This window comes from Ahaetulla prasina, chromosome 2, assembly GCF_028640845.1.
Source record: "Ahaetulla prasina isolate Xishuangbanna chromosome 2, ASM2864084v1, whole genome shotgun sequence".
Taxonomy (NCBI): Eukaryota; Metazoa; Chordata; class Lepidosauria; order Squamata; family Colubridae; genus Ahaetulla; species Ahaetulla prasina.
This window is the reverse complement of record NC_080540.1, coordinates 118,534,830-118,562,522: the sequence shown is the minus strand read 5'-3', so window position 1 is coordinate 118,562,522 and position 27,693 is coordinate 118,534,830. Positions and strand designations below refer to the sequence as shown.

Sequence of the window (27,693 nt, the reverse complement as noted above, 5' to 3'; positions counted from 1 at the left end):
ATATTGTGGATGAACTGAGGTGTTAATAAATCTGCTTGTATCTAGATACAAATCTGCTTGTATCTAGATTCATCTAGATCTGGAATCTAGATGATTGTTGATGATCAAAGGTCTCCTGGCCCTGTATTGCTGGAATTGAGGGAACAGCTATCGCCTGCATCCTCATTATCTCAAACGATATCAGATTCTTATTGTACTTCCTTAATATCTTTCTAGGTGATGTTCTGCACTTTAAATACCCATAAAGTGGACATGGACAAATTATTGGGTGGTCAGATTGGCCTGGAAGACTTTATCTTCGCCCACATAAAGGGCCAGAGAAAAGAAGTGGAAGTGTTCAAATCTGAGGAGGCCCTGGGTCTGACTATCACAGACAATGGTGCTGGCTATGCTTTCATCAAGGTATCTTTGAATGATCACATATAGTCTCCAGCTGCATTATTGCTTTGCTCTTTGGGGTGGTAGGATTCTGGGTTTGTTTCTGTTTTTTTGCTCTGTCTATTGTTTTCCTTACTCTGTCCTCCAAAAACTATCAGCTGTGAAAAACAAAGGTCTTCAAATCAGTGGTGAAATCTGAACCAATTTGCCACCGGTTCACTGGCCGCGCACGCATGGTACACACCAAACACATGCTACATACATGCGCATGCACCGTACATGCCAAATGTGCACTTTGCACAGAAAGGCTTGGGAAGGTAAGTAGAACAGCAAGGGGGAGAACAGCTGTGCCGTGTGATTTAGATTCACTAGAATCTAAATCGCTCAGCTCCGGGACGGTCTGGACCGAAATTGGGATGATCCAAGCGAGGGAGAGGAGACACGTCTTGTTGAGCCGGTTTGGGATGAGTTTGACCCTGTGGCTCCCGAGGACGTGGACAGGTTGTTGGGGAGGCTTCACGCCACGACATGTTTACTGGACCCGTGTCCTTCCTGGCTGGTACTGGCCACTCAGGAGGTGACACGAGGCTGGCTCCAGGGGATTATCAACGCTTCTTTGTTGGAAGGGGTTTTCCCTGCCGCCTTGAAAGAGGCGGTGGTGAGACCCCTCCTCAAGAAGCCCTCCCTGGACGCAGCTATTTTGGGTAACTATCGTCCAGTCTCCAACCTTCGCTTCGTTGCGAAGGTTGTAGAGAGTGCTGTGGCACGACAGCTACCCCAATACCTGGATGAAGCCGTCTATCTGGACCCATTCCAGTCCGGCTTTCGACCCGGATACAGCACGGAGACAGCTTTGGTCGCATTGGTGGATGATCTCTGGCGGGCCAGGGACAGGGGGTACTCCTCTGCCCTGGTCCTATTAGATCTCTCAGCGGCTTTTGATACCATTGACCATGGTATCTTGCTGCGCCGGTTGGGGGGATTGGGAGTGGGAGGCACCGTGTATCGGTGGTTCTCCGACCGGTCGCAGACGGTGTTGACAGGGGGGCAGAGGTCGGCCGCGAGGTGCCTCACTTGTGGGGTCCCGCAGGGGTCGATTCTCTCGCCCCTGCTGTTCAACATCTATATGAAGCCATTGGGTGAGATCATCAGTGGCTTCGGGGTGAGATACAAACAGTACGCTGATGACACCCAGCTGTACTTTTCCACCCCGGGCCACCCCAATGAAGTTGTTGAAGTGCTGTCCCGGTGTTTGGAAGCCGTACGGGTCTGGATGGGGAGAAACAGGCTCAAGCTTAATCCCTCCAAGACGGAGTGGCTGTGGATGCCGGCATCCCGATTCAGTCAACTGCAGCCGCGGTTGACTGTTGGAGGCGAGTTATTGGCCCCAAAGGACAGGGTGCGCAACTTAGGTGTCCTCCTGGATGATCGGCTGTCGTTTGAAGATCATTTGACGGCCGTCTCCAGGAGGGCCTTCCACCAGGTTCGCCTGGTTCGGCAGTTGCGTCCCTTCCTTGATCGGGATGCCTTGTGCACAGTCACTCACGCGCTCGTTACCTCTCGCTTGGATTATTGTAATGCTCTCTATACGGGGCTCCCCTTGAAGTGCACTCGGAGGCTTCAGTTAGTCCAGAATGCAGCTGCGTGGGTGATAGAAGGAGCTTCACGTAGCTCCCACGTAACACCGTTCCTGCGCAGACTGCACTGGCTACCTGTGGCCTTCCGAGTGCACTTTAAGCTGTTGGTTACGACCTTTAAAGCGCTCCATGGCTTAGGGCCTGGGTACTTACGGGACCGCCTGCTGTTACCACATGCCTCCCACCGACCCGTACGCTCTCACAGAGAAGGACTTCTCAGGGTGCCGTCCGCCAAACAATGTCGGCTGGCGGCCCCCGGGGAAGGGCCTTCTCTGTGGGGGCTCCCACACTTTGGAACGAGCTTCCCCCAGGCTTACGTCAAATACCTGACCTTCGGACTTTCCGCCGCGAACTGAAGACATACCTTTTTATTCGCGCGGGGCTGGCTTAAATTTTAAATTTTAAATTATATAAATTTTATCAATTTTAAATTTTCTACTAATTTTAAATGGGGTTTGGTTTTATAAATTTTAAAGTTCTAGGCTAATTATAATAAGTTTTTTAACTTGCATTTTAAATTGTATACTGTGGTGTTTGTATTTTATTGTCGCCTGTACACCGCCCTGAGTCCTTCGGGAGAAGGGCGGTATAAAAATCAAATAAATAATAAAAATAATAATAATAATAATAGAAAGCAGGATTTCTGCTTTCTAGTGATTTTAAATTGCGTGGCACAGCTGATCATTCGGAAATATATTTGGAGGAACCAGTAGCTTTGTTTTGCTACCAGTTCACCCAAACCAGTAGTTTTTGTCACTACTAGTTCTCCAGAACTGGTGTGAACCAGTAGCATTTCACCACTGCTTCAGATGCTTATATTTTGGTGGCACCTAGAAATCCAATCTTATCTTTTTTTCCCCTTCTTTTTCATCTTTCCGAGAAAATGTTTTTTTTTCCAAAGTGAATAAAAAATGATGTGATTTCGTAACAAGGCCTTTCATAGATGATGTATTTGCTGAAGGCATGTGAAATTATCAGCTCCTATTTTTTTACAATGCTAAACAGAGATAAGTGGATTTAAAAAGTTTAAAGCAGCTTTTTCAATCTTGTGGCCTTTGGGATATTTCTGTTCTTCATTCCAGAATTCCAAATAGCAATTCTTAAATGCTATCAGTTTGTGAAATACTGGGCTGAAAAGTGTGGGTTTGTTTAGTTTAAGAAAAAAATATTAAACATAGGATATAATGAGGATTGGCCTCCCTGTACTTCGTATGGTGTAATAGATTTATAAAGTGAGATGGATTTTTATTCTATTCATGGAGAAAATAGATTGAAGATTAGATTTCCAAAACATGGTTTGTTTGGCATTGAAAACTGAGTTGTATATTTAAGCTTTTGAGCATAACTGTGAGAGCAACAAGTATCCTTTTTTAAAAGAAAGGATTATCTACAATTTTGATAGATGCCAGAAGATAACTGTAGATATATCTGTTATGCTGGCTCACAGGATGCTCAGCCTATAAAAGTTACTTATAAGCTAGACACCATTAATCCTTTTTGTCCTTCTCTTTTCTTATTACATTCCTATTATGAAAATCAAAATAACTATGAGAAATAAATTTATCTTTTTCCATTCTCAGAGAAAAAAAATATTTTCTGTGATTTTGTGTGATTGTCAGATTCTGCATACATGTTCCTATATTGGAACTAGATGTCATTAGGCCTATGAAAATCGGTCAGTGTAAACATTTTGCAGGAACAATCGTTTTCTATCACCATGTGGGGTGTGTGTGTGTGTGTTCCATTACAGATAAGAGAAAGGAAAGAGATGACTCCATATCCATTTTGGATTCTGATCTTGCTCACCATCAGTATGAAGTTCCCGGCAGTTGGCCTTTGAGAGTATGCAGCTTTTGCTAGAACAAAGATCCCCCACCATTTCCTGAATCATAGGGTCATAGGGCTATGGCATGCCTTCAAGGAAGTTTGCTTGCAAAAGCCTTAATTCTGTTTAGAGCCTTGCTGGTTTTCTTTTCTTTTGTGGGAGCGGGGGGGGGGGACATGCAAGAACACAATTTTGTAGTGCATATTCTGAACATAATTTCCTTTTTGTCATACAAAAATACAGCGAGGTCAACCCCCATTATATCCTACATAGGACCTTAACAGTGGATTTCATGTTTGGTTGGACACAGGCCTTAGCTATTCTAGTTTATGCTAAAAATAAATTATGGGCTGTGATTAATATTAAACAGAGCTATGAATTTTCCTCAGTTTAACATAATATATTTACTGTTGACCTCTCCCTATTACTAAGAGGTCTGTAAGGGGTGTGCATAAGAGCACCAGCATGCCTACCGTCCCTGTTCTAATGTTTCCTTTAATTGTGTTCACTTTATGTATTCAATTCATGCTTATACTTATATATATTATATGTACTCAACAAAATAAATAAATTAAACAAATAAATAATCTTTAATACTGTAACAAGAAGTTCATAGCAAGGAAACCAACCTGCTATCTTTGGACAGAAAAGGAAGGTCTTCACAGTCAAAGTTATTGAGGTACATCCTATGAAATTCATAAACAATTGCTGCAGTCCACCGTGTATTTTTCAGTATATTGATCCTACAGAAAGTGACCATGTATTGTAATTCTGTTCTCTAAGGGAAACGATCTAATCCTTTTCAAAATGACCCAGAACCACTGTTTTTATTAAGCATCAGTTTTTGCAGTTTTACTTCTTAAAATAAGTACTTCTAAATTTGACTGTTACCAAAACCAGCTCTGACTCAGAATTCCTTTAAACTAATATTTCCTATTTGTTTTGCATCAGCTACAATGAAGCTCTATTGTGTCTGGTTTTAGTCTTTCTCTCCTTTTTCTACTTCTTTTCAGGTAACTCTACTTCCTAATGAGCTTCTAATGTCAGGAATTATTTGCATTGACTTCATATGCTTAATCCACAAAAATATATTGTGATATACTGATACATGCAGTAAATATACAAACAGAACATGGACAGTCTTCTCATTCACTTTGTAGTTTGTAGTCTCAGGGAAGAGGAATGATACTATCCTGCTTTACTGGATAGTAAGAAAAACAGTTTCAGCAGATCTGCTGCCATACATTGCTTGGGATTAATATACATTCATCTCATTCATCAGATCTGTTTTTTTCCCCAAGACACTGTCTAAGGGCATAATATTAGTAGCACAGCCTTCTTTCAAGGTGTGAATTATTCTGGTTTTTTTAAGAAGAAATGAGTAAAGCAGACTGGTTGGGCCACTGCTCATTTCCCCTATGAGTCAGTTATAAGTGTAATTATGAATCACGTTTCTCCAGTAGAAGTTGCAGGTCCAGCCCTGGATTAGAGTAACGCATAACCATTACTGTAGATCGTCATACATCCTAAGGTACAACAGAGAGTTGTTGGACTACAAGGTTAACACTTTTACTATTGAGCTTGATTTCTTTCTGCCCAAATATATTTAGCAACTCGAAGGCCTGCTATAGAGCAGTCTCTCTGCAATTCAGAGAAATGACAGATTGTGTATAAAGCAAAAGGCTCCATAACTAAGGCCATAACTAAGTATTTACCAAAAAATAACCCAGAGGAAGATAGGTATTCAAGAGAAGAGTACCTCTGCCATTACAATAGTTCTGATTAAGTGAACTGCTCTGTTTGTCACTCAGCCAGGATTATGATTCTTGTTTGGGGAACCAGGATTGTTGGGAATCCCACTTTCACTTAGTTTGCTTTATTTTTTGGTTGCATTGCATTCTAAATTTTTCAAGTTATCAATAATTTATTTGGTTTGTGTTTGCATAGTGATTGTTCACTTCTTTTGGCAGAGAATCAAGGAAGGGAGTGTTATTGACCGAATCCAAATTATTAATGTTGGAGATATGATTGAGTCCATCAATGGTCAAAGTCTTATCGGCTGCCGGCATTATGAGGTTGCAAAAATGCTCAAGGATTTGCCCAAAGGTCGCACTTTTACTCTGAAGCTGACTGAACCCCGAAAGGCTTTTGGTATGTATATATTAATAATGCTGCTATTCTACTGGTTGTTGAGAAGTGAAAATATGCAGCTATATTTCTAATGCAATATGTTATTGTGGATTTTTAGTTTAAACTGCCTTGAGATGATTTTATATAGGAAGCAGTATAAAACTGGATTTAATCTGTTAGCTCTAAACTGTTTCGGGTGAAAAAAAATAAGCAAGTCAGAGAAAAGCAAATTGGCAGTACATATATTTTCTCATTGGCATTGTTTATTAAAGTTTCAGTTTTGTCCAGATGAACTATATTGTCAGAAACGTTGTGGTAGCTGGGCTCTTCTTTTCAGAATTGATCCTTTGGATCACTGGTTGGAAATGAGGAAATAAACTTAACTGATTGTAAGTTTTGCTTATGAGAAAATTGACAAAATTTTTAAAATCAGGTATGTAATATTTTTAAAGAGCAAAACTGATCATTTCCTTGGCTGATCTTAAGAATTTAAGCCAATCTAATTAATCTTTAGTAGGTAAACCATATGGAAATAGTTGGGTAATAAGCAAGTTTGGGAAGTTAGAAATATATTCCAGAAGGATACAGCGGCAAACCATTGTTGGTATTGTTGCCAAGAAAACTCAACATTGTCTATTTTAAGGACTGTATAAAATAGCAGTAACAGCAGTATGGAAGAATGCAGGGTGTTTAGTTTTGGATTGTTCTGGAATTGACAGTAATTTGTTTGTAATAACATATTACAAACAAATTACTGCCAATTTCAGAACAATCCAAAATAAGTAATTTGAATTGTTGGCAAATTTTAGCAGCATAATCTAAGGAGCTCCAGGAATTTTTTTTTAATTGTTTGGGTGTAGATGTATCCCCTTAATTTATCTATGCTTTGTATTCTGATGAATAAAGTTGCTTCTTTGTTCCAGCCACAAAGCTATATAATTTCTCTCTAATCATCTATATATATAAAAGTGAAATACCATTCACACATCATCATAAAATCTCCAGAACCGTAAAGCCTGCAAACTTGAAATTTGCCATGTAGGTCCTCTTGGCTTCTAAGTGCTCACTAAGAAAGGATTTTTCAAAATGACCATAAGAGCATTAGTATTTCCTATATTATGATTAACATGCTCTGATGCTAAGGAGTTCTACTGCCCTTCCCCACCTGTAAAGAAATCTGTTCCAAATGCAAAACACAAGCAGAGGAGAGGAGTTTCAGTTTCAGTTTTACTTTCACAGCAGCAAGCAGGGGATAGGATAGGAGAGGCTTCTGTGGGGCAAGCCTGAGGGAGAGAAGGGAGTAGGATAGGAGATGTTTCTGTGGGACAAGGCTGAGGGAGAGAAGGGGAGAGGAGAGGCCGATCAACTACTCATTAATTTTCAAGCTGTAAGCGTCAATTTATCAAGCCTGATCACAGTTTCATAGCGGAGTACAGTTATTCAGTTAGTCTATGTTATATCGATGTAGGATATAAAAAGGCAATATGTGATATAAAGCTTTAAATAAGGTGAGAGCTACAGATGTAGCAATGAAGTAGGTTCCTGATTATATTGAAGTATTTTTGTCCTTCATTATTTCACCAGCACAGAAAGAATTTAAGTACAATTACTGGAGTTGCTCAAGACTTTTCTAACTAAAATTCTCATTATGACTTGATTTTAAAAAATGTGGAATAGGTATAAACACAAATATTTTAGCCCATTATGCTGTTTGTTCAAAACATTTTAAAGCATCCTTCTCAAATCTGAACACATCTGTTATAAAATCATATTTTGGTTTGCGATGTGGGAATTTAGCAGGAGCCACATGGCCACCTGTCCACTTCTGCTTGCTCACTGCCACAACGGAGCAAGAGACTGAGTGGTGTTTTGGTGCTGCGGCAGCGAGGCGAGGCAGGTGTTGGGGTGTGGATGGCTTGGCTGTGGGGGATCTGAGGTAAGCCGGTACAAGGCGCGTGGGGCAGATCTGCCCCCCCCACCTTGTGGCCGTAACACTAGTGCGTCACTCAGCCTCCTGCTCTGTTGTGCCCACGAGCAAGCAGAAGAAGTGGGCCGGGGCCCACGTGAGGTCCTGCTGGACAGGGTTGCCAGAGTTGCCGCCACAAGGTGAGGCATGTGTTGGGGCACGGGCGGCCTGGCTGCAGGGGCCCTAAGGTAATCTGATGTGGGGTGCATGGAGCAGCTGTACCCTACCCTGCTTTGTGGTGGCGGCACTAATGCCCTGCACGGCCTCCTGCCCCGCCACGAGCAAGCAGAAAAAGTGGGCCTCCCGTACATGGGAAAAAATAAGAAAACCCCCAAAATAAGTCCTACGTTTTATTTGGGGGGGGGAAATAAGACCCAGTCTTATTTTTGGGGAAACACGTGTAGTTAAAGTTAATAATTGCTGCATTGCTTTTAATTCAACTTTTTTTTATTAAATTTATATGGCTGCCCAACTCACACATGGTGACTCGAGGCAGCTTACACATTTTTTTATATCAAGGAACTTTAGGTAGTTCCTTAGTGCGAGTGGGTTATTTTGGCTAGCACTGAATTCGTATATAGGTCAAGTGAAATTTGCCCTCTGAAACAGCATATAGGCCACATCCACAAACTGCTTTGCTGTATTTCCATTCTCTCTCATTCCAGAGCTTTTAAAAAAAACATGCAATCCAATCTTGCTACACCTGCATTACTCCCTTACCTTGCACCTCAAATAGATCTGTGTGCCTTGGTGTCCATATAGCTTTAATATTCACAATTCTAAGCTGTAATTGGTGATTGTCTCTGCTGAAATTTTAGCCCTGCTCCCATTATCCAGCATAAGAAAAACGTTCTCCAACTGGCAAGCCTAAGCCATTGATTACTCTGTGCATTGCATTTTTCTCCTTTTTTCCATCACATCATCAATAGATTGAACTTTTTTTCCCAATCCTTGACATTATAGTTTGACTGGTTAACTATTTGTCCTATTAGCCACTAGTGGTAGCAAAGAGTTGGGGTGGTTGCCTGTCTTGGCTGGCATCTAGCCATCATCTGGCTTCATACAAGATAAGCTGCAGTCAGTGGATAAGTGCAGCTGAAGTGCTCCTTTCTCTGTTTGAGAAAGGAGTTTAGCTGTAGAACTACTCAAAGAAGCTGGAGCTTCCATGGGAACAGCAGCCACTGGAAAGGGAACACTCAGCCATACACATATGGGAACCGAGTCCTTTAATTACACTTTTAAATGCTTGTGTTAACCTTGGAATGGGTTGGTAAGTTTCAGAGCTTTACACTTCCTAGGTTGACCAATACAAGAAGTAACCAACCTGTTTAAAAAGAATGCGTATAGAAACATATTACCATATGTGGTGGTCTTGTCCCGAGTCTCATAAATATTGGCTTAAAATTAAAGATTGGTTACAGGAAATTACTAGTGAACAAATAGAATTAGAACCGGAACTCTTTCTATTGGGTATTTTCAAAAAATATATATGTGAAGAGCATAAAATACCTAGTACTACACATATTAACTGCTGCCAGGATAGCCTTTGGTCAGTGTTGGAAACAGTCATGTATCTCTACAGAGAAACTTGTTATACAAAAGGACATGAACTGTGCAGAAATGGATAAATTAACACTGAGTTTAAAAGATAAAGAGGCATTGATATTCTATAATGTATGGGAAAAGTGGTGTAAATGGATAGAATGGAGACAGATTAAAAATAGTTAATTATTAAGTATAAGCAAAAAAACAAAACAAGAATGTAAATACATACAATTTAATTTTTGTAAATAATGCATGGAGTATTGTTATAAGAAAAACACCACAAATAGCTGTTAAATGATACAATTTTTTATGTTTTTAAGGTAATAAAAGTTCAATAAAGTATATTGGGGGGAAAAAGAACGCGTATAGAAACAAGAGTACTGGCTTCCCTTGATGCCAATACAGTACAGTACAGTACAACCAGATTGAAGGAATGGTTCCATAAGAACCAATTTTGATGTGTCTAGCTTGGGACTGGTTGTATCTTTTTTTTACACAATGTCTATGGAGATTCTCAATCATCCAGGTCATGGTTGTCCCAAAGGTGCTTTTTCTTCCAAAAGGCAACTGGACTTTCCTGGGTTTTTTTTTTCCTCCCCTTTGAAAATGTTTCGCTTTTCATCCAAGAAGCAAAACATTAAAAAAAAAAAAGTCTAATTGTCTTTTTGAAAAAAAAGCACCTTTGGGACTTTTTAATCATCTTCTTCCTAGCAAGTGCAGGGTCTGCTTTTCGGATCATTGCATACCACTTTGCATGGTCAGCTGAATCTTCAGGGCTCAGACCTGCGGCTTGCATATCTTTGTGGATGGTGTCTTGCCATCTCTGTTTTGGGCGCTTGCGAGGTCACCGGCCATTGACTTCTAATTGGTAGGCAGTCTTGGCAACAGTGGAAGGTCTCAGGACATGTCCATACCAGCAGAGCCGACCTTCTCTCATCTTCTCTAAAATTGGTGCCACACCAAAATGTTGAACGGTATCATTTATGATGTGGTCAAGAAGCTAGATGCCCGATATCCAACGGAGCATTCTCATTTCCATGGCATGGAGATAGCTTTCGGTCCTTTGGGACTTTTTATGTAGTCTTAAAATTTTCTCACTTGCACAAGATTGTCGGTTGTCTCATCTTTAAGAATCTCTTTTCCAAGTATCCTATAAAACATAGAAGGATATGTAGGGGCCTGCCTTTACTCTGGGAACATATTCCCTCTAGTTTAATCTTCAATAAGTCATTCTTTGAGAATATTTTCCCAAATATCCAAAGGGAGAGCTGCGATAGTGGTGGCGGTTGTGCCAGCTAACCAGCAGTCAGTCAGATGTCGGAGGTGCCCTTGACAGGGACACAACTCCGGAACGCTGCCAAATAGGAAGTCCTGGGTGGTGGAAAGTGGCCTGGAGCCCCAGGGACGCTTAACACACCACTGGCAGCCCAAAGAAAATAAATATCACCCCTATCAGTTCCAGATGCGCAGCTCCCTTTTTAAAGTAACAAAAATATCCTTTCTTGTCCAATATTGATAATCCAACATGGGAATCTGACAATCTATTTGCCAGAGATAAACACTCAGGTCTCATCAGATAGATTGAGTGAAAAAAACTGAAGACAATGGAGCACTGGAGGCGTGGTCAAGGATAAACTGTTGGAAGGTCATACAAATTTAAAGCTGTGAGGGAAAGGAGAAAGAGGAAGACCAGGATTGTTCTTAGCGATCTTCCTATGGGGCTTGAAGTACAAACATTGCTTGGCTCTTACCATCCATGGTAAAAAGAATTCAAAGGAGAAACAATCCTACTCTCTAAAAATGATAGAACAATATATAAATAATGTTAATATATGAAGCACTAGGTAGTGGAATGACATTTTTGGTACTTGATCAGAGACAGGAAGGAAGGCTATTTTTCTCTTAACCACCGTCGAAAAATCCTACAGTACATCTGCCCCATTTTAGAATTATAATGCAGCAACATTTCCTCACCAGCAGAGGTCAGGATGGCATCATCCAGTAAGAACTTGTTTCATTTCCACCCCCCCTCCCGCCTCCCCAACCCATATTCTGCAATGGAAAGATATGTTTACTCTGACATGGTCAGCCTTGCTCCGTAGTAACAGAACGAGATGTCCTGTTTCAGGCAGTTGGATGGGTCAGATACAAATAGGAGTAGTCTGAGTGACTGTCTTAGTGATATAGGACTATTGCTGATGAAGGTGCCCCGTACATTTTTAAAGAGCAAAGCTTTGGGAGAAGCTTTATGCATATTTTTGATGGCACATTCCCCTAGCAGAAGTTGTCCGAAAGCTTGGGAGACCGGTAACCAACCCAGATTGGATCCTGCACATTTTTGAAAACAGAGGGTCTCGAGAAAGTATTTCTGAAATGACCCACTTCTCATATTCAATCCCTTTTCTCTCAGATGGGAAAAAAAACCAAGGGTGAAAAAGAATCTGCACTTCCTTAAACCTACATTTGGTTGCCTTTTTCTTACTTAGTAAGATATACTAATATATGCATGCACACGCTTTTCTTTGTGCCATGCTGTACCCCATTTGGGAGCCAGTGAAAACCTGTGGGCCTCTGCTTCTCAATCTGGAGGTTTTGTTAAGGTTCACTCAATATCTATAAGGCTTGCTTCCCACTACTTCAAGTAAGTGTTCAAATTTCTAAACACATCAGATTCCTTATTAGCTCTTCAGCTCATCCATCACTTCAGATTGCCTCTACTATTGCAGATTCCTTCCTACTTGAGTGACTCATTGGATGGTTCTGGGAAATATGACAATTTTCAACTGTTCACTTTAATTCCTCATTGGCTGAAGCTAAAACTGATAACTGATATGGATCAGTTTTTCACTGTACCTGTATCTCTACTGCTGAATTAATATTTGCTAGTCTGCAAAAACATTGTGTTTATTGCTGCTTTATCTGTTACTGAAAGTAAAAGAGGTTCCAATTGGAAAGGTTTCCATTGTATTCCTGGTTAACAACATGTTAGCCAGGAATAGAATGGATACCCTTTTGAATGGAACCTCTTTTATTGTTTGGTTTTTTTAAGCTAACCAATTCAGCCCAGAATCACTTCTGTGCAGGTATCTTTGACCATAAGAAAATTGAGCTAAAAAATTGATGCCTGGGTTTCAAACAATATTTCTTGCTTTCTCAAAAAACTGTTCTGGAATGTAATATATGCTGCTAGTTTTCTCTCAACTCAACATTAAGAAAACTAAAATCATGGCATCCGGCCCTCTCAATTCCTGGCAGATAGATGGAGAAGAAATGGAGGTAGTGACAGATTTTATTTTCCTGGACTCCAAGAACACCGCAGATGGGGACTGCAGTCAAGAAATTAAAAGACGCTTGCTCCTAGGGAGGAAAGCTATGGCAAATCTAGACGGTGTACTAAAAAGCAGAGACATCACCCTGCCAACAAAAGTGCGTATAGTCAAGGCTATGGTTTTCCCAGTTGCAATGTATGGCTGTGAAGGTTGGACCATAAGAAAGGCTGAGCACCAAAGAATTAAGGCCTTTCAACTCTGGTGCTGGAGAAGACTCCTGCGAGTCCCTTGGACTGCAAGGCGAACAAACAAGTCAGTCCTAGAGGAGATCAACCCCGACTGCTCTTTAGAAGGCCAGATCCTGAAGATGAAACTGAAATACTCTGGCCACCGAATGAGAAGGAAGGACTCACTGGAGAAGAGTCTAATGCTGGGAAAGATTGAGGGCAAAAGAAGAAGAGGACAACAGAGAACGAGGTGGCTGGATGGAGTCACTGAAGCAGTAGGCATGAGTTTAAATGGACTCCAGAGGATGGTAGAGGATAGGAAGGCCTGGAGGAACATTGTCCATGGGGTCGCGATGGGTCAGACACGACTTTGCAACTAACAACAACAAGTTTTCTCTGTCCAAAATAGAATAGTATCCTAGCCCTCTTTCAATTTTTTTTGAAAATTATTAAACTTTGCATGTTCATACACAAATTCATTTGATCCATGATCAGAATAAAAGACTTGGACAGCAACATTGAATTACAAAAATATACCATAATGAAAATTAATTTAAAACATTAAAACTTATGCTGGTTTATCTTCAGGTCATCTAAATATTTGACTTAATGTGTTGTGGATGAGGCGAGTATCTGTATACATACAACCATATTTAAATATCTCTGCCTGAATATAATGTTTGCAGCAGTTCTGGTGTGTTTCTACATTTCAATAAATGCCATAATTGTTTTAATAGACTGTATCTGCATCTCCTATTTTAACATTTTTTTATCTTTTCTCCTCTTTCCTCTCTCTCCTTTTCCTTTCCCGTATTCTGAGATGTGCTCATTCTGAATTTGGTAATTGATAGTAAATGAAAAGCTGATGAGTAACAACGCAGTGAAAAATAAACTGATAGCTACAGTCTGAATTAGACCAAGGTAAAATTAATCAAGGGGAGATTTTCTTAAGTCTTAGGGGGATCACAGATGCTGCCTGTTAGAGGGATCACCTGGTGCTTAATGTATCTGTGGCATATAATAAGGCCCCTGTAGCCCTCATATGTTCATTCTGTGGCAGAGCTTTCTATGATCTTGGCTTCCTTGCAACAGTGTCATTTTTCTACATTACTATTCCTCTTGACCTTCTTTTCATTTAGCCACTAAACCTTTAGTAGAAGCAACAGAAAAATATGTCAGAGAAGCCACAGGAGGAACTATTGGCCTTCTATTCAGATTCTTGCACCAATGTCTTTTGAACTAACTATGGGTTATTAAAGCAGCACTTTATTTTTATCCATAGGAGGTCTTCAAGTAAACAGTTCTCATCACAGATTACATAAAAAGGTTAGTGTTAGAGGAGAAATATTAGAATTCTCCGTAAATGAATTAAAATTGAATTCCAGCATGCCCAGTTTCAGACCTGTCCAGGAATCAATACATTTTATTTATCAATATTTATTTATTTATCAATACACTTTCAATACATTGTACACCGCCCTGAGTCCTTCGGGAGAAGGGCGGTATAAAAATCAAATAAATAAATAAATAAATAAATAAATTTTCCCACTGTCTGCTTCACTACATGTGTTTCGCTACTAACCCTAACCAAAAATTTTATTAACTTTTATGTCTCTGCATTCCCAGCTCTGCAAAGAAGAGGTTCCTTTAGGGCAGAGGTCTTCAAACTTGTCAGCTTTAAGACTTGTGTACTTCAACTCTCAGAATTCTGGGAGTTGAAGTCCACAAGTCTTAAAGCTGCCAAGTTTGAGGACCCCTGCTTTAGGGTGTCCCTTTAAGTTTGCAGTGGTAGTTGAGTTGGACTTAGCTGAATAATTTTTTTCCTCCATCTCAATTTGTGTTTATACTTAGGATCTTTAATATATAAGTTATTGATCATGAAACGCCTCTGCCTAGGTTGAATTCTGTCCTTCTGAAGTGAAAGCGCCTAATTTTTTTGCTTTTATGTATGTTAGAAAGGGAAAATGGCAGGAATCAGTAGTACAAAGAAATCTGTATCCTTCATAAGAGCCTGCACTATTGTTTGAAGACCGTAGATGTGTGAATTCCCGTTAGCATAGTAATAAGCAATGAGACAGGACATGGAGGGCTTGCTTGCTAAATTTGCACCCTATATGTATTTGCCAAGAATGTGCTGATTCTCGCGGGATGGCTTTGGTTCAAGTTTGTCTTACTATAGTACCTAATTATCACTTGGCAAATTATGTCTGATGTTTAAAGTAAACTGATTCCACCATGTCTAGAAACAAGGTTCGTTCCCCCCCCCCAAAAAAAAATCAATGACTTTCTTGCTGTTAAATGTGGTAATTCGTAACATGCTGGTCTGCACTTGGTGGATAATGGAATGCTGGAAGCCTCCCAGGGTGTGTATGAATTGAAGAGGAAAGAGAGCCAGACAGTTGTCATTTGAAGGTGATGCCAAGGAGCTGTAAGCAAGCAATACTCTTTCTCCAAATAATTAGGCTTTGCAAATCCTCAGTCAGTGTAGTTAACACTATTAAAATAGTTTCACAGAGTTATTATTAACTTGTTTCACTTGTGATATTTTCCCTTTGGCATGCTTTTTTATTATTTTATGATCATTGACTGTGGCAATAAGAAAATGCATAACCATTTCCTGGCATTTCATGTTACAAGATGAACCCTTTGGACAAACAGATAAAATAAAGGCACTATTACAGCTGTGTATGCCTAAACAAGCAAAGGGCATATGTGGGCTTGGCTTTCAATTCCTCAGAAGTAGCCTATTCAAGTGCATGATTAGTTAGTATACATAATACACCTAAAGCTCATGCTACGTATTTTCCCTTCTTTTGCTAAGGTACAGGAAGAGGCCATAGAGAGAAGGAATGTAGAATGTAGCATGTGTTTGTCACTTTGCCAGCCCAGTCCCTAGCATTTTTAAATAAGATTTGGAAAGAATCCTATTTGAAATGCTAAAGAGTTGCTGGGAGTCACTGTAGGTAAGGCCAGACCAGGTGAACCAATAGACTCAGTTGGTACTTTTGAAAATAAGTAAAGACGAAAGAAGCATGTTGGTGCTTAAAATCAAGACCAGGCCTGTTACTGTTTTCTAAATTTGGAATAATGCTGTTAGCTGATACAAAAATGTGACAAAAATTCAGGATCATGATAAGTAAAGTTACACCATACTTTTCATTTTACAAAGGAAGACCTAGAGGTAAAAGAATAAATGCAAAACTTTCACCCTGGAATATTCTGTTACCTTTTCTTAAAATTTCAGATGCTGAGTTTGCAACTATTTTGGTAATACAGAGAGTCCTCAACTTACCATAGTTCGCTTAGTGACTGTTCAAAGTTACAACAACACTGAAAAATGTGATTTATGACCATTTTTCACAGTTACGACCTTTCCAGCATCCCCATGGTCATGTGATCAAAATTCAGATTCTTGGCAGCTGGTTCATACTTACGACCGTTGCTGTGTCCCCAGATCCATGTGATCACCTTTTGCGACCTTCCGGCAAGCAAAATCTATGGGGAAGCCAGATTCATTTAACAACTGGGTTACTAACTAACCAACTTCAGTGATTCCTTTAACAACTGTGGCAAGAAAGGTCATAAAATGAGGCAAAACTCACTTAACAAATGTCTCGCTTAACAATGGAAATGTTGGGTTAAATTGTGGTCGTAAGTCAAGGACTACCTGTATATTTTTCAGCGGTTTCTTGAACACTTACTCCATCTTTGACAGTATTTCTCTAGACCAGGGGTCTCCAACCTTGGTCCCTTTAAGGCTTGTGGACTTCAACTCCCAGAGTTCCCCAGCCAGCTTTGCTTTGGGACCAAGGTTGGAGACCCCTGCTCTAGACTACCAGTTCTGTGGTGGGGACATGAAAAACTACTCTCCAGCCCAATTGCTTGTTCCAGATGTGCCCCGGATACGATTTTTAAATCTGCTTGGCCCTTGATGAACATACTTACCCAGGGATTTCTGTAATCCTCACATCTAGTTTATGATATTTATTTTGCAATCCCACAACGTGAACTGTTCTTGAAACGTCATGCCAAAGAATTTATGTCTCATCCAGCTCCATTCCTAGAATAGTGTGTCCTTCCAGCCCCAACTGGAACTTTAACCTGACAGTTCTTCCAAGACCACACATGTGGTGCTACCTCCCAAATTAAGAACAGATCTAGTGCTTTCTTTAGGGAGCAAGATACATTTGAAAGCTTCAGCATTTGTTTCACTCGCTTCCTAAAGCTGCTCTTTTTTTTTTTTTTTGTTTACATTTATACCCCGCCCTTCTCCGAAGACTCAGGGCGGCTTACAGTGTATAAGGCAATAGTCTCATTCTATTTGTATATTTTTACAAAATCAACTTATTGCCCCCCCCAACAATCTGGGTCCTCATTTTACCTACCTTATAAAGGATGGAAGGCTGAGTCAACCTTGGGCCGGGCTCGAACCTGCAGTAATTGCAGGCTACTGTGTTCTTAATAACAGGCTTTACCAGCGTGAGCTAAACCGGCCCTTAGAGTTATTACTGTACAGGTAGTCCTCGATTTACAACAGTTTGTTTAGTGACCGTTCAAAGTCACTGAAAAAGTGACTCATGACCGTTTTTCACACTTATGACGGTTGCAGCACTCTCGTGGTCACATGATCAAAATACAGACACTTGGCAATTGATTCATATTTATAACTTTCTGTGTCCATGGGGGTCATGTGATCAATTTTTGTGACCTCCGGACAAGCAAAATTGGTGGGGAAGCCAGATTCACTTAACAACCTCGTTACTTAACGACTGCAGTGATTCACTTAGCAGCTGTGGCAAGAAAGGTCATAAAATGGGACAAAACTCACATAACAAATGTCTTGCTTAACAGCAGAAATTTTGGGCTTAATTGTGGTTGTAAGTTGAGGACTACCTGTATACCAGTTTCTTTTAAAGTGGTCATTTGAATTCGGATGAAGATTACTTCGCTTTTTAGGGAAAAATATTTATATAAATATTTGATATAACTAAATGAGTACCACACCAATATAATAAAAATAATTGTCAACTTTTTCTCCTTTCTTGTGAGCGCTATATTGCTTTAGTGGTAACTTTTATCAGGATTTGAGAACCAATGCTACAATATATTTCTTAATATGTTCTCCATTTGTAGTTTGCACCAGTGGTTGCCAAAGAAAGAAATGTTTTACTTGACAGATTTGAAATCACTTCTATATCTGTCTTCCATCTGCCCATTTTTTTAAAACTTGGAGCCTGGCTTCACAATCTTTTCTTTTAAGTGTTAGTGGGCGGGGTGGGTGGGTGAGTGTTCACCTATCGAAAATTATGTTTTCTGCTAACCAGAGAAAATTTAAGAAAAGGAGAGAACATCGCATTTCAGGGAGGCAGACAGTAAGCAAAAACTGCAAGTAATGGTAGAAAAATTATCTTTGTGGAGCTGGCATTCTTCTCAGAAATATTTATTTATTTATTTATTTATTTGATTTCTATACCGCCCTTCTCCCGAAGGACTCAGGGCGGTGTACAGGCAAAAATAAAACAAACAGTGCAATATATAATTTAAAATGCAATTAAAAAACTTATTTTAAAATTGGCCTGAAAATTAAAATATACAGTAAGCTAAAAACCCCATTTAAAATTAGTTAATAAGAATTTTAAAAATTTGATAAAATTCAATTTAAGCCAGCCCCACGCGAATAAAAAGATGTGTCTTCAGTTCGCGACGGAATGTCCGAAGGTCAGGTATTTGGCGTAAACCCGGGGGAAGTTCGTTCCAGAGTGTGGGAGCCCCCACAGAGAAGGACCTTCCCCTTCCAGCATGTTCAAGGCTTATATTCAGAAGCCATCTTGTCTGGCAGACATTTAAAATCAGACTCAGATGAAACATGTTTTTACTTTGTTTAAATCTTGTTTCTAGATAACCTTTACAGTAATCTAATTAGGATAGAAATGAAAAATGCCAGAAGTAGAACATACCTCACTCAGCCTTAAGAATATACAGACACGTTTGCCTTTATCATTTGTATTAAGTTGTGAAGGCATTCTCCATAACACAGTTACAAATAGCAGCAATTTGCCAGAAACTAGTTTTAGTTTTTGAAAATGAGTTACTACATATACTATTAAATGTACAATTAAGGAAGAACAGTCCCTTTGCTGGTTTCAAAACAGCTTACGAATGGGGAGAGGGGAAAGCAAAAATATTGCCTCAAGAACCCATTGAAATACAAAATCGGAATGACTATGTAAATGGAATATTCTCATTTGAATATAAGCATGCTAAATAGAATTGCATTTTTTTTTCTTTGGAATGGTTTTAGTTGCTACCCCTTGTACAATGCTGCGAACCTCGGTCCATAGTTCTTCAGGCACTCTGTCCATCAGATCTAATTCCTTAAATCTATTTGTCATCTCTACTGTATATTTATCAGGGATATGATTTAGTTCATACCTGAGTGGCCTGGTGCTTTTCCCTACTTTCTTCAGTTTAAGGCTAAATTTTGCAAGAAGAAGCTCATGATCTGAGCCACAGTCAGCTCCTGGTCTTGTTTTTACTGCCTGTATAGAGCTTCTCCATCTTTGGCTGCAGGGCATATAGTCAATCTGATTTCTGTGTTGACCATCTGGTGATGTCCATGTGTAGAGTCGTCTCTTAGGTTGTTGGAAAAGAGTGTTTGCTATGACCATCGTATTATCTTGACAGAATTCTATCAGCTTGTGCCCTGTTTCATTTTGTACTCCAAGACCAAACTTGCCTGTTATTCCAGTAATCTTTTGGCTTCCTACTTTAGCATTCCAATCTCCCATGATGATAAAGACATCATTTTTTGGTGTTAATTCTATAAGGTGTTGTAGGGCTTCATAGAACCGGTCAATTTCATCCTCTTCAGCACCAGTGGTTGGGGCATAGACTTGAACTACTGTGATATTGAATGGTTTGCCTTAGATTCGAACTGAGATTATTCTGTCATTTTGGGGATTGTATCCCAGTATTGCTTTTCCTACTCTTTTATTGATTATGAAGGCTACTCCATTTCTTCTGAGGGATTCTTGCCCACAGTAGTATACCTGATGGTCATCTGAATTCAATTCGCCCATTCCTGTCCACTTTAGTTCGCTGATTCCTAAGATGTCGATATTCAGTCTTGTCATCTCTTGTTTGACCACATCCAGCTTGCCTTGATTCATGGATCTTACATTCCATGTTCCTATGGAGAAAAAAATCTTTATAGCATCGGATTTTCCTTTCACCACCAGATACATCCACAGCTGAGCATCCTTTCGGCTTTGGCCCAGTCGCTTCATTCTTTCTGGCATTACTAGTACTATCCCTCCGCTCTTCCCAAGTAGCATATTGGACACCTTCCGACCTGAGGGGTTCATCTTCCGGCGTCATATCTTTTTTCCTTTTTGTACTGTCCATGGGGCTTTCATGGCAAAGATACTGGAGTGGGTTGCCATTTCCTTCTCCAGTGGATCACGTTTTGTCAGAATTCTTTGCTATGACCTGTCCGTCTTGGGTGTCCCTGCACGGCATAGCTCATAGCTTCATTGAGCTACGCAAGCCCCTTGGCCACGACAAGGCAGTAATCCATGAAGGGGGATAACAACAACAATCTGATATTATTATCCCCTTTGAAATGAAATGTTCTCTGTACAATACAAAATGTCCTTTTCTTTAAAAAAAAATCTATTGTAATGTATCTGAAAGCCAGAAAATAAATTCTATAAGTACCCTAAGAGGAATCACTTTGAACGGAGTTGTTTCAGTTTTATTTTATTTTTTAAATGTCCAGTCAACGGAAACATTTTTAGACAGCTATATGCAAAGGGCATATAGCTGTCTATGTTAATTCCTACTACATTGAGTGCCAAAACAGCAACGGCAATGAAGATACAAAAGATTGCAGAACAAGGGAAATAGCAAAGAGATTAGGACTCTTATGGCTCATAGTTTCACCACTTCAAATCTTGTTTATCGGAAGTGAGCAAGGACACATTTTAGTGCCAGTTTTATTCCTCTCCGGCAAACCTTGGCAATGGTAAAGTTATTCTTAATTGAAGGATCCATCTAAATTTGCCCTAAAGTTGGAAAGTCTGCTAAAGCTATCCAAAGGAAATGGGGACTGCAATTTGTCAAAGAATACACATTCTTTTCACAGAAGATACGCAGTGATACCTGGAACCATGACAAGTAACTTGTGCAAAGTCTTTGTGACGGCTTTCTTTAAATATGCAAACATTTCCATGTATTGCATCTACTTAACTTTTTTGGTCATGCTTCCTTTGGTTAATTATAGAGCTAGATTTTGGCCTTTTTCCTTTCTGAAGAGATGCGGATCTGTTGGCAAACTACAGATTTCCTTTTTGTTCCGCTGGAAGCAGCACTCTGTTCTAATTTGCCATGGATACTTCAGGAACAACTTATCTGTTAGGTACAAGAGGCGCTGTGCCTAGGGCCCACAAAAATGGGAATTCTAAAATTTAGCAATGATAATGTGCGAGAGAGAGAATTAATCTGCAACTCTTTATTATTATTACAAAATAATATTTAGATTATTTACTAATCCTTATTTCTTTGTAAAAATATTAAGAATACATTGAAATCATATAAAATATAATTTGTAATACGATTTTTAATGGAAGGAGAAGGCAAAAGTAATTATTTAGCCTGACGAGTACCACATCACCTTTGGCATTTGTCCTTAAGGTGAAGTTCCATTCTTAAGTACACTAAGATTTACAAATAGGCCATGCCATAAAGAATTGTATAACTACATGTATGAAAGTTACTACTGGGGTAAGTAAACTTGATTATTATTATCATTTCCCTATTTGGAATGAGTGAGGAATGAATGAATGTGAAAAATCTGCATTAAATAGTAATTATAGTAATCAGCCTTCCATCCTTTATAAGGTAGGTAAAATGAGGACCCAGATTGTTGGGGGCAATAAAAGTTGACTTTGTATATAATATACAAATGGATGAAGACTATTGCTTGACATAATGTAAGCCGCCCTGAGTCTTCGGAGAAGGGCGGGATATAAATGCAAATTTTTTTTTAAAAAAATTAAAAATATCACTTAAAAATAGAACTCCCTGACATTCCATTCTTCCAATTGTGGATACATTATCCCATGATTGGTATTGCAATTCAGATTCTTTTTTATGTTTTGCAGATCTTTTCTTTTCTGTTTTGATGGGTATATATTGTCTCACATATTTTATCCCAAATAGCCTTCCCAATTCCAATGATAGGCTATTTCCTACGTGTGCACTTACATTTTTCAAATAAGATTTTATAATGTTTTTTCCAGACTCTTATAATTAACATTTTTGAAGTTGCATTTTTTTTACTAGCAGCTACTGATATCAAAGGATTCAATGTTCTTTGCTGGGGATTTGGGTTCCTGATACTCTTTACTTGAGTTTAAATTCATAAACATTTCAATATGCCAATAATGTAAAAACCTAACTGTTTGGGTCAGAGTCTACGTACATCATGATGTTTGTATGACTTTAACAAGTTACTGAAAATCTCATAAATGTGAGTCAGCAGTGGCACACCCCAAAACTGAAAAATTAACACTTGATTATGAACACACAATACTGATTATTGATAAGGAAGGATTTTTTGTGAAGTTCTTGCTTGGGGACATGAAAGTAAACTTTCCTATGTTGGGTTTTAAGCTGGAGTTTCTGCTGTGCAAACCAAACAAAAACCTCAGCAAACATTGTCTTATTCTGTTCTAGACATGATCAGTCAAAGGTCCAAAGGAGGCAAAAACAGCGGATGTGCTCAGCTTGGCACAGGAAGGGGCACTCTGCGTCTACGGGCCAAGGGACCAGCCACCGTGGAAGAACAGGTGTGTATTCCATGGTCCCAACTACATTGGTCAGAAAGATAAGTAGCTCTGTTGAAGAAAGCGGAGCTCTTTCTTCCATCCGAGGATAAGTCAGAGCAGATAGCTACAAAGCTCTGTTGAAAAGGATGTCCTGCAACACACCAAGCATCACTTCTGCTGCCTCATCTTTCTATGCCTCACCTTCCTTCCTCATTCTGTGTGGCAAAAAAGAAAAGAAAAATGGTGAATCAGCAGTAAGCAGTAATGAAGGTTGGCTGCTCTATCAGGCTTACATTTACGAATCTTGGATCAGACGTCTTCCCCCTGAACTCCTTTCATATTGTTTAATTTATTTTTCCTATCCTCTACCAAGGTATTTTGCTGCACTGTAACCGCCATCAGTTCTGTCTCAGTGGGTATAGTTATGTGGATTGTTTTTTCAGTTAGAAGAAGGATTATTCTGGGTTATTGTTGCTATTTTGGCAATTTTTTGGTGTGTTTTTTTTCCCCACAGCCCTCTGCATTTGAGGAAAAGGCCATTGAAAAGGTCGATGACCTTCTGGAGAGCTACATGGGTATCCGTGACACAGAGCTAGGTAAGCTTTGTTTTTTTTTTTAATCTGGATGCTAAATTGCTAAGAGATGGCAGGCAGTGAGTTGTAGCTGATCATAGCCTACTCCTGCCTGTTTTTACTCCTGTGCTTAGGAATAGGAATGAATGTGAGGGTTTCCTTGTGTCCTTCCTTAGATTTATGTTTAATTCTATAAACTATGCACAGATAGTTTATAAATAAAAGTGTTTGGGGATAGAATTAATGCTTATTTCTGATTTTTTTTTTAAAAAAAATTTTTCTTCTGCAGCTGCTACCATGGTGGAGTTGGGCAAGGACAAGCAAAATCCTGATGAATTTGCAGAAGCATTGGATGAGCAGCTGGGTGATTTTGCCTTCCCGGATGAGTTTGTCTTTGATGTCTGGGGAAGCATTGGAGATGCCAAGGTTGGGCGCTACTAGGACTGTAAACATACTAGCCCCCCTCCCACAGAAACTATGGACAGACCAGTGGTGATTCTGGAACACTACAGCGCCCTTCCCTTTGATGCTGGGCCCACTGATTGGAAGGGATCCTAGAGCAATAAGTAATCTGCATTATTGACTGGAGTGTAATGTGAACTGGGGCAGAATGTCTGCTGCTTGCTTCCAGCCCCTCTTGTTGGAAATTCCCTCAGCCCTGGGTGCAACCAAGCCATTCAGTTTGCGCTGTGTTCTAGTCTGACCCTAGGTGCCACCAGTTGCTTCATACAGTTTGCTATTTCGTAGAGAGGTATGGCTGCTGCATGTTGGGTTTCTAAGCTTATTCTGGTTTGAGAGCGAGCATAACTGAAATAGCCATTCAGATTTAGATGGATGATGAGCTGTTTTTGTTTTGAGAATCGGATACTCTCCACGGAAGCTGAATGAAAGGAGGGATGGACGGAACTGGCTCTTATTCAGCTCTTAATAAAACTGGAGGAGAGATCCTAACTCTGCATATTTGCTCTGAGCAGGTTGGTGCCTGAGGAGACACTCACTTCCTAGTTCTTCTGAAAGGTTGATCACCCTTCCCTAGTTCACCTGTCATCTGTGTTGGTACGAGGCACATTAAAAAACAGCCCCTCCCATTTGGGAACATCTCACTTTGTCTCTGTCCCCTTGATCCTGGTGACTTACTTAGACATTAGCTAGAAGATGCAACACTGATGCTTCTGCTCAAGGTCAGCACAAACTAGGTTAAGAAATAACTTTCATTCCATCTCATTACCGACATGTATTAGACATGTACGAGTGGCAAGCAGTTGTTTAAAAGAGATTATAACTATGAAGCATAACTGTTGATTTCTGCTAGGCATCAGTTGATGAACTTGATCTGTTTTTGATCAATGGTCTCAAATATTGGGGCTGGAAAATAATTCACACACAGTCAATGGCTACAGAGTGCACATATAGCATACATCTAAACCCCAAGTACTGGTCCTTATGGATAGGTCTGGCACATTCTGCTTTTTGAATGTTACACCCTCAGAACCATATGCAGTTTTCAGCTTCATCCCTTTTTAGCTCTGTGTTTGGGCTTTTAATCCCTGCCAACTCATGATATGTGGATAGTACAAAAGCTATTGTGTGTGTTCTCTCTTTCAGGGGATGGAACTTTTATTGAATCATTAATGCAGTGGCATTTTCTCCTCCATCTCACTGATTCTAGAACATTCCTTTTCTAAGCTGGCTAAAAGCCTCCTCTTTTCAAAGTAAGGGATTTTTCCCCCCCAAAATGTGGGGATTTTTTCCAGGAGGAAGGGCAGCAGCAGAAGTCCCTTGTTGTCTAGGTATGGGCATACCCTTAATGTCTGTCTGAACTAATTTTGTCCTGCTGACCTACCTCTTAGGGTTGGCCCAGTTCATTTCTTGTTATTTATATTCTTTCACCCATGTGTTCATTCTCAAATTCTGGGCCTCTCCCCTGTGCCACAATCCATTACTATAATTATCCAGTAATAAATAACATCTTCTTCATATACACCTTACAGCCTCAGCCCACCTACTGTATCTTTAAAACACTAATTCCAGGTAAGATATGGAGCTTGCAGGCCTCTGGCTCATACCTCAAGCGCAGAACGTGTGAGGCTTCTCCTAAGCCTTGCTGTTTCTTGTGTCCTGGCACTGGAAACCTCTTAGGGAAAACAGGCACCATGTCCTCCTTGGGCATATTTTTGTATTCTGCAAGTAAATTGTCTTCAAAATAAAATATATCAATACTATTAAACTGTGTGCATGGTGGTGTGTTTAGAACTGTTAATTACAATTAATGAACCAGTAAGAATGGAAAGAAGGCACTGAACCTCTAGAAGGGGTTGGAGAATCTGCATTACATATTGGGAAAAGAAATGTATCCAGAGCAATACAGAAGAAACCAGCTGCAGCCCACAGAATTTTGTCTTATTTTATTTTAGCTTTGTTTGCACTCTTCCCTTGAGAAACTTTACTACCCGTTATTTTTCTCAAGCTTTGGGAATTCCCCTCTAGACCTGTGCTCTGTCACAGCTGCAGTTTGAAAAGGATATGCATGGGATGGCAGCCATAGTCTAACTCTTGAGTTGGCATATATCCTGCTCATGTGGACCAGTCTGTAGATCACTGAAAGGGATTCTTCTACAGGTGAAGCTGAACCAGAGGATCTGTTGCATGGAGCCAACAGTTGCATGTTAATAGGCCCTCTGGGATTCTGCAGTGACTGCTAAACTGGATGTCTAGTCCTATGCAATGGATTTGGGGTGTTTAAAAGCTATTTTTTCCCATCCTTCCTTTCATATTAATTCTACATAATATGAGTCAAACATTAAAGTTATTGGAGATGTTCTGAAGAATCTTTTAAAGATCTTTTAGAGTGGTGTTCGTCTTTAAATAGACAAACTAAAAGCACTCATTTCCAAAACTGCTTCAATAGCATCCTGATCTTTGACCGCAGGCTTTGTCATATACGGTAAATCGTGACATGTATGTAAAAAGGGTAGGCAAGAGGCAAACAGCAGATGCTGGCTCCCCAGCGTCTACCAGCTTGAAGGAGACTCATGAAAATGATAATGAGGATGGCCCAAATCAGCTGAAACACACACACCAATCTAAAGGAAAGAATAATACTGCTTCTCCCTCTTTTCTGCATCCTTTTAAAGTGGCTTCTGTTAGAGGGCATTCTTATTTCCCAGCTTTTCTACTATAGCTAGTCACTGTCCCATAGAGGCTACAAAGCAGATGGATGTTAGGCTTTGTCTCGAATGCTTCTGCCAGCAATTGAGTGGGACTATCAGCTATATCTTTGAGAAGCCCAGAGCAGGAATAAACATACTGCGTTGCTAATTAAGTTTAGGCTGGGAAATGGGATACTTCCCCCCATGGGAGATAAAGAACAAACAATGAGGTAGGAAGAGTCTGTTTGTTCATTTGTTTCAGGATGCACAAGATGAGATGGAATTCAGGTCTAATCCGAGATTCATTAGGCTCATGGAATAATATATGGACGGAATGTTTTCCATCTGTCAAGAAGTTAACACAATAGAGAAAGGCTGGGAACACCATAGCTCCTGGTCTGCTCCTGAAGGCATGGGGTGGGGGGAGCCCCTATCTTTCCCCTTTCATTTAAAGTCACTAGTCTCCAAAAAGTGTTCCAAATTATACTAAAGCATTTGGGATGGTGTTTACCAAACTTGTCTGAAACATCCTGATTTTGCTTTATTTGCCATTTACTTGGATCCATTTAAATTTAAGCATAAAGACCAAATTTGAAGACTACTGGAAAGTGGTGGGACTGCCAATTGTTAGAGATTGTGTTAAAATCAACCTGCTCTCTTCACTCCAACACCAAAAATTCCTTGCGTATAGGTTCATGGCTGTAAAAGTTGTCTTGCTCCAGCTAAGTAGCTCACTCTGAGATGGACGTAATCCTCATGAACAGTCCTTGTCACACTTCACAGCATTCTCTTAGTTGATACTTAGCCAGATGATATGCGGGTACACAGTTGTTCCAACGGATTTCACAGAAATGAAAACCATCCATCCATTTGCAGGAGCCCAGAACTGACAAGTGCTTTGGGTGAGTTTTTAGTCTAGAGCCACTGTTGAAGAGCCTCTCCACTGGAATTAGATTATAGTACAATTCCTATTACCTTCAATATGCCGGAGGTGAATTATAAAATTGATAGTGGAAAGGCTGAGTCTAATGGTGTGAGATTCTTTAATGACCACAACCTTTTCAAGAAGAGCAACAGTTTTAGTCTCTCTTATATGAAAAAAAGTCTAGTGGCACCTTAAAATTATATAAAATAATCTAAAAAATATTAGCATGTATAGTAAACCTTT

The 27,693-nt window shown here is 39.9% G+C and overlaps 1 protein-coding gene across 5 annotated transcripts in view; it reads left to right on the top strand.

Annotated features, from left to right (window-relative positions):
* GIPC1 (GIPC PDZ domain containing family member 1) overlaps positions 1–25,603 on the top strand; it is a 35,598-nt gene extending 9,995 nt beyond the window's left edge. For all 5 annotated transcript variants that reach the window (XM_058168920.1, XM_058168921.1, XM_058168924.1 and 2 more), the window contains exons 3-7: positions 217–402; positions 5,811–5,991; positions 22,713–22,825; positions 23,319–23,400; positions 23,666–25,603. In XM_058168920.1, coding sequence (XP_058024903.1) covers positions 217–402; positions 5,811–5,991; positions 22,713–22,825; positions 23,319–23,400; positions 23,666–23,817 — 714 coding nt within the window. In that variant the 3' untranslated portion in view covers positions 23,818–25,603. The remainder of the gene's footprint in view (positions 1–216; positions 403–5,810; positions 5,992–22,712; positions 22,826–23,318; positions 23,401–23,665) is intronic.
* The last annotated feature ends 2,090 nt before the right edge of the window (positions 25,604–27,693 follow it).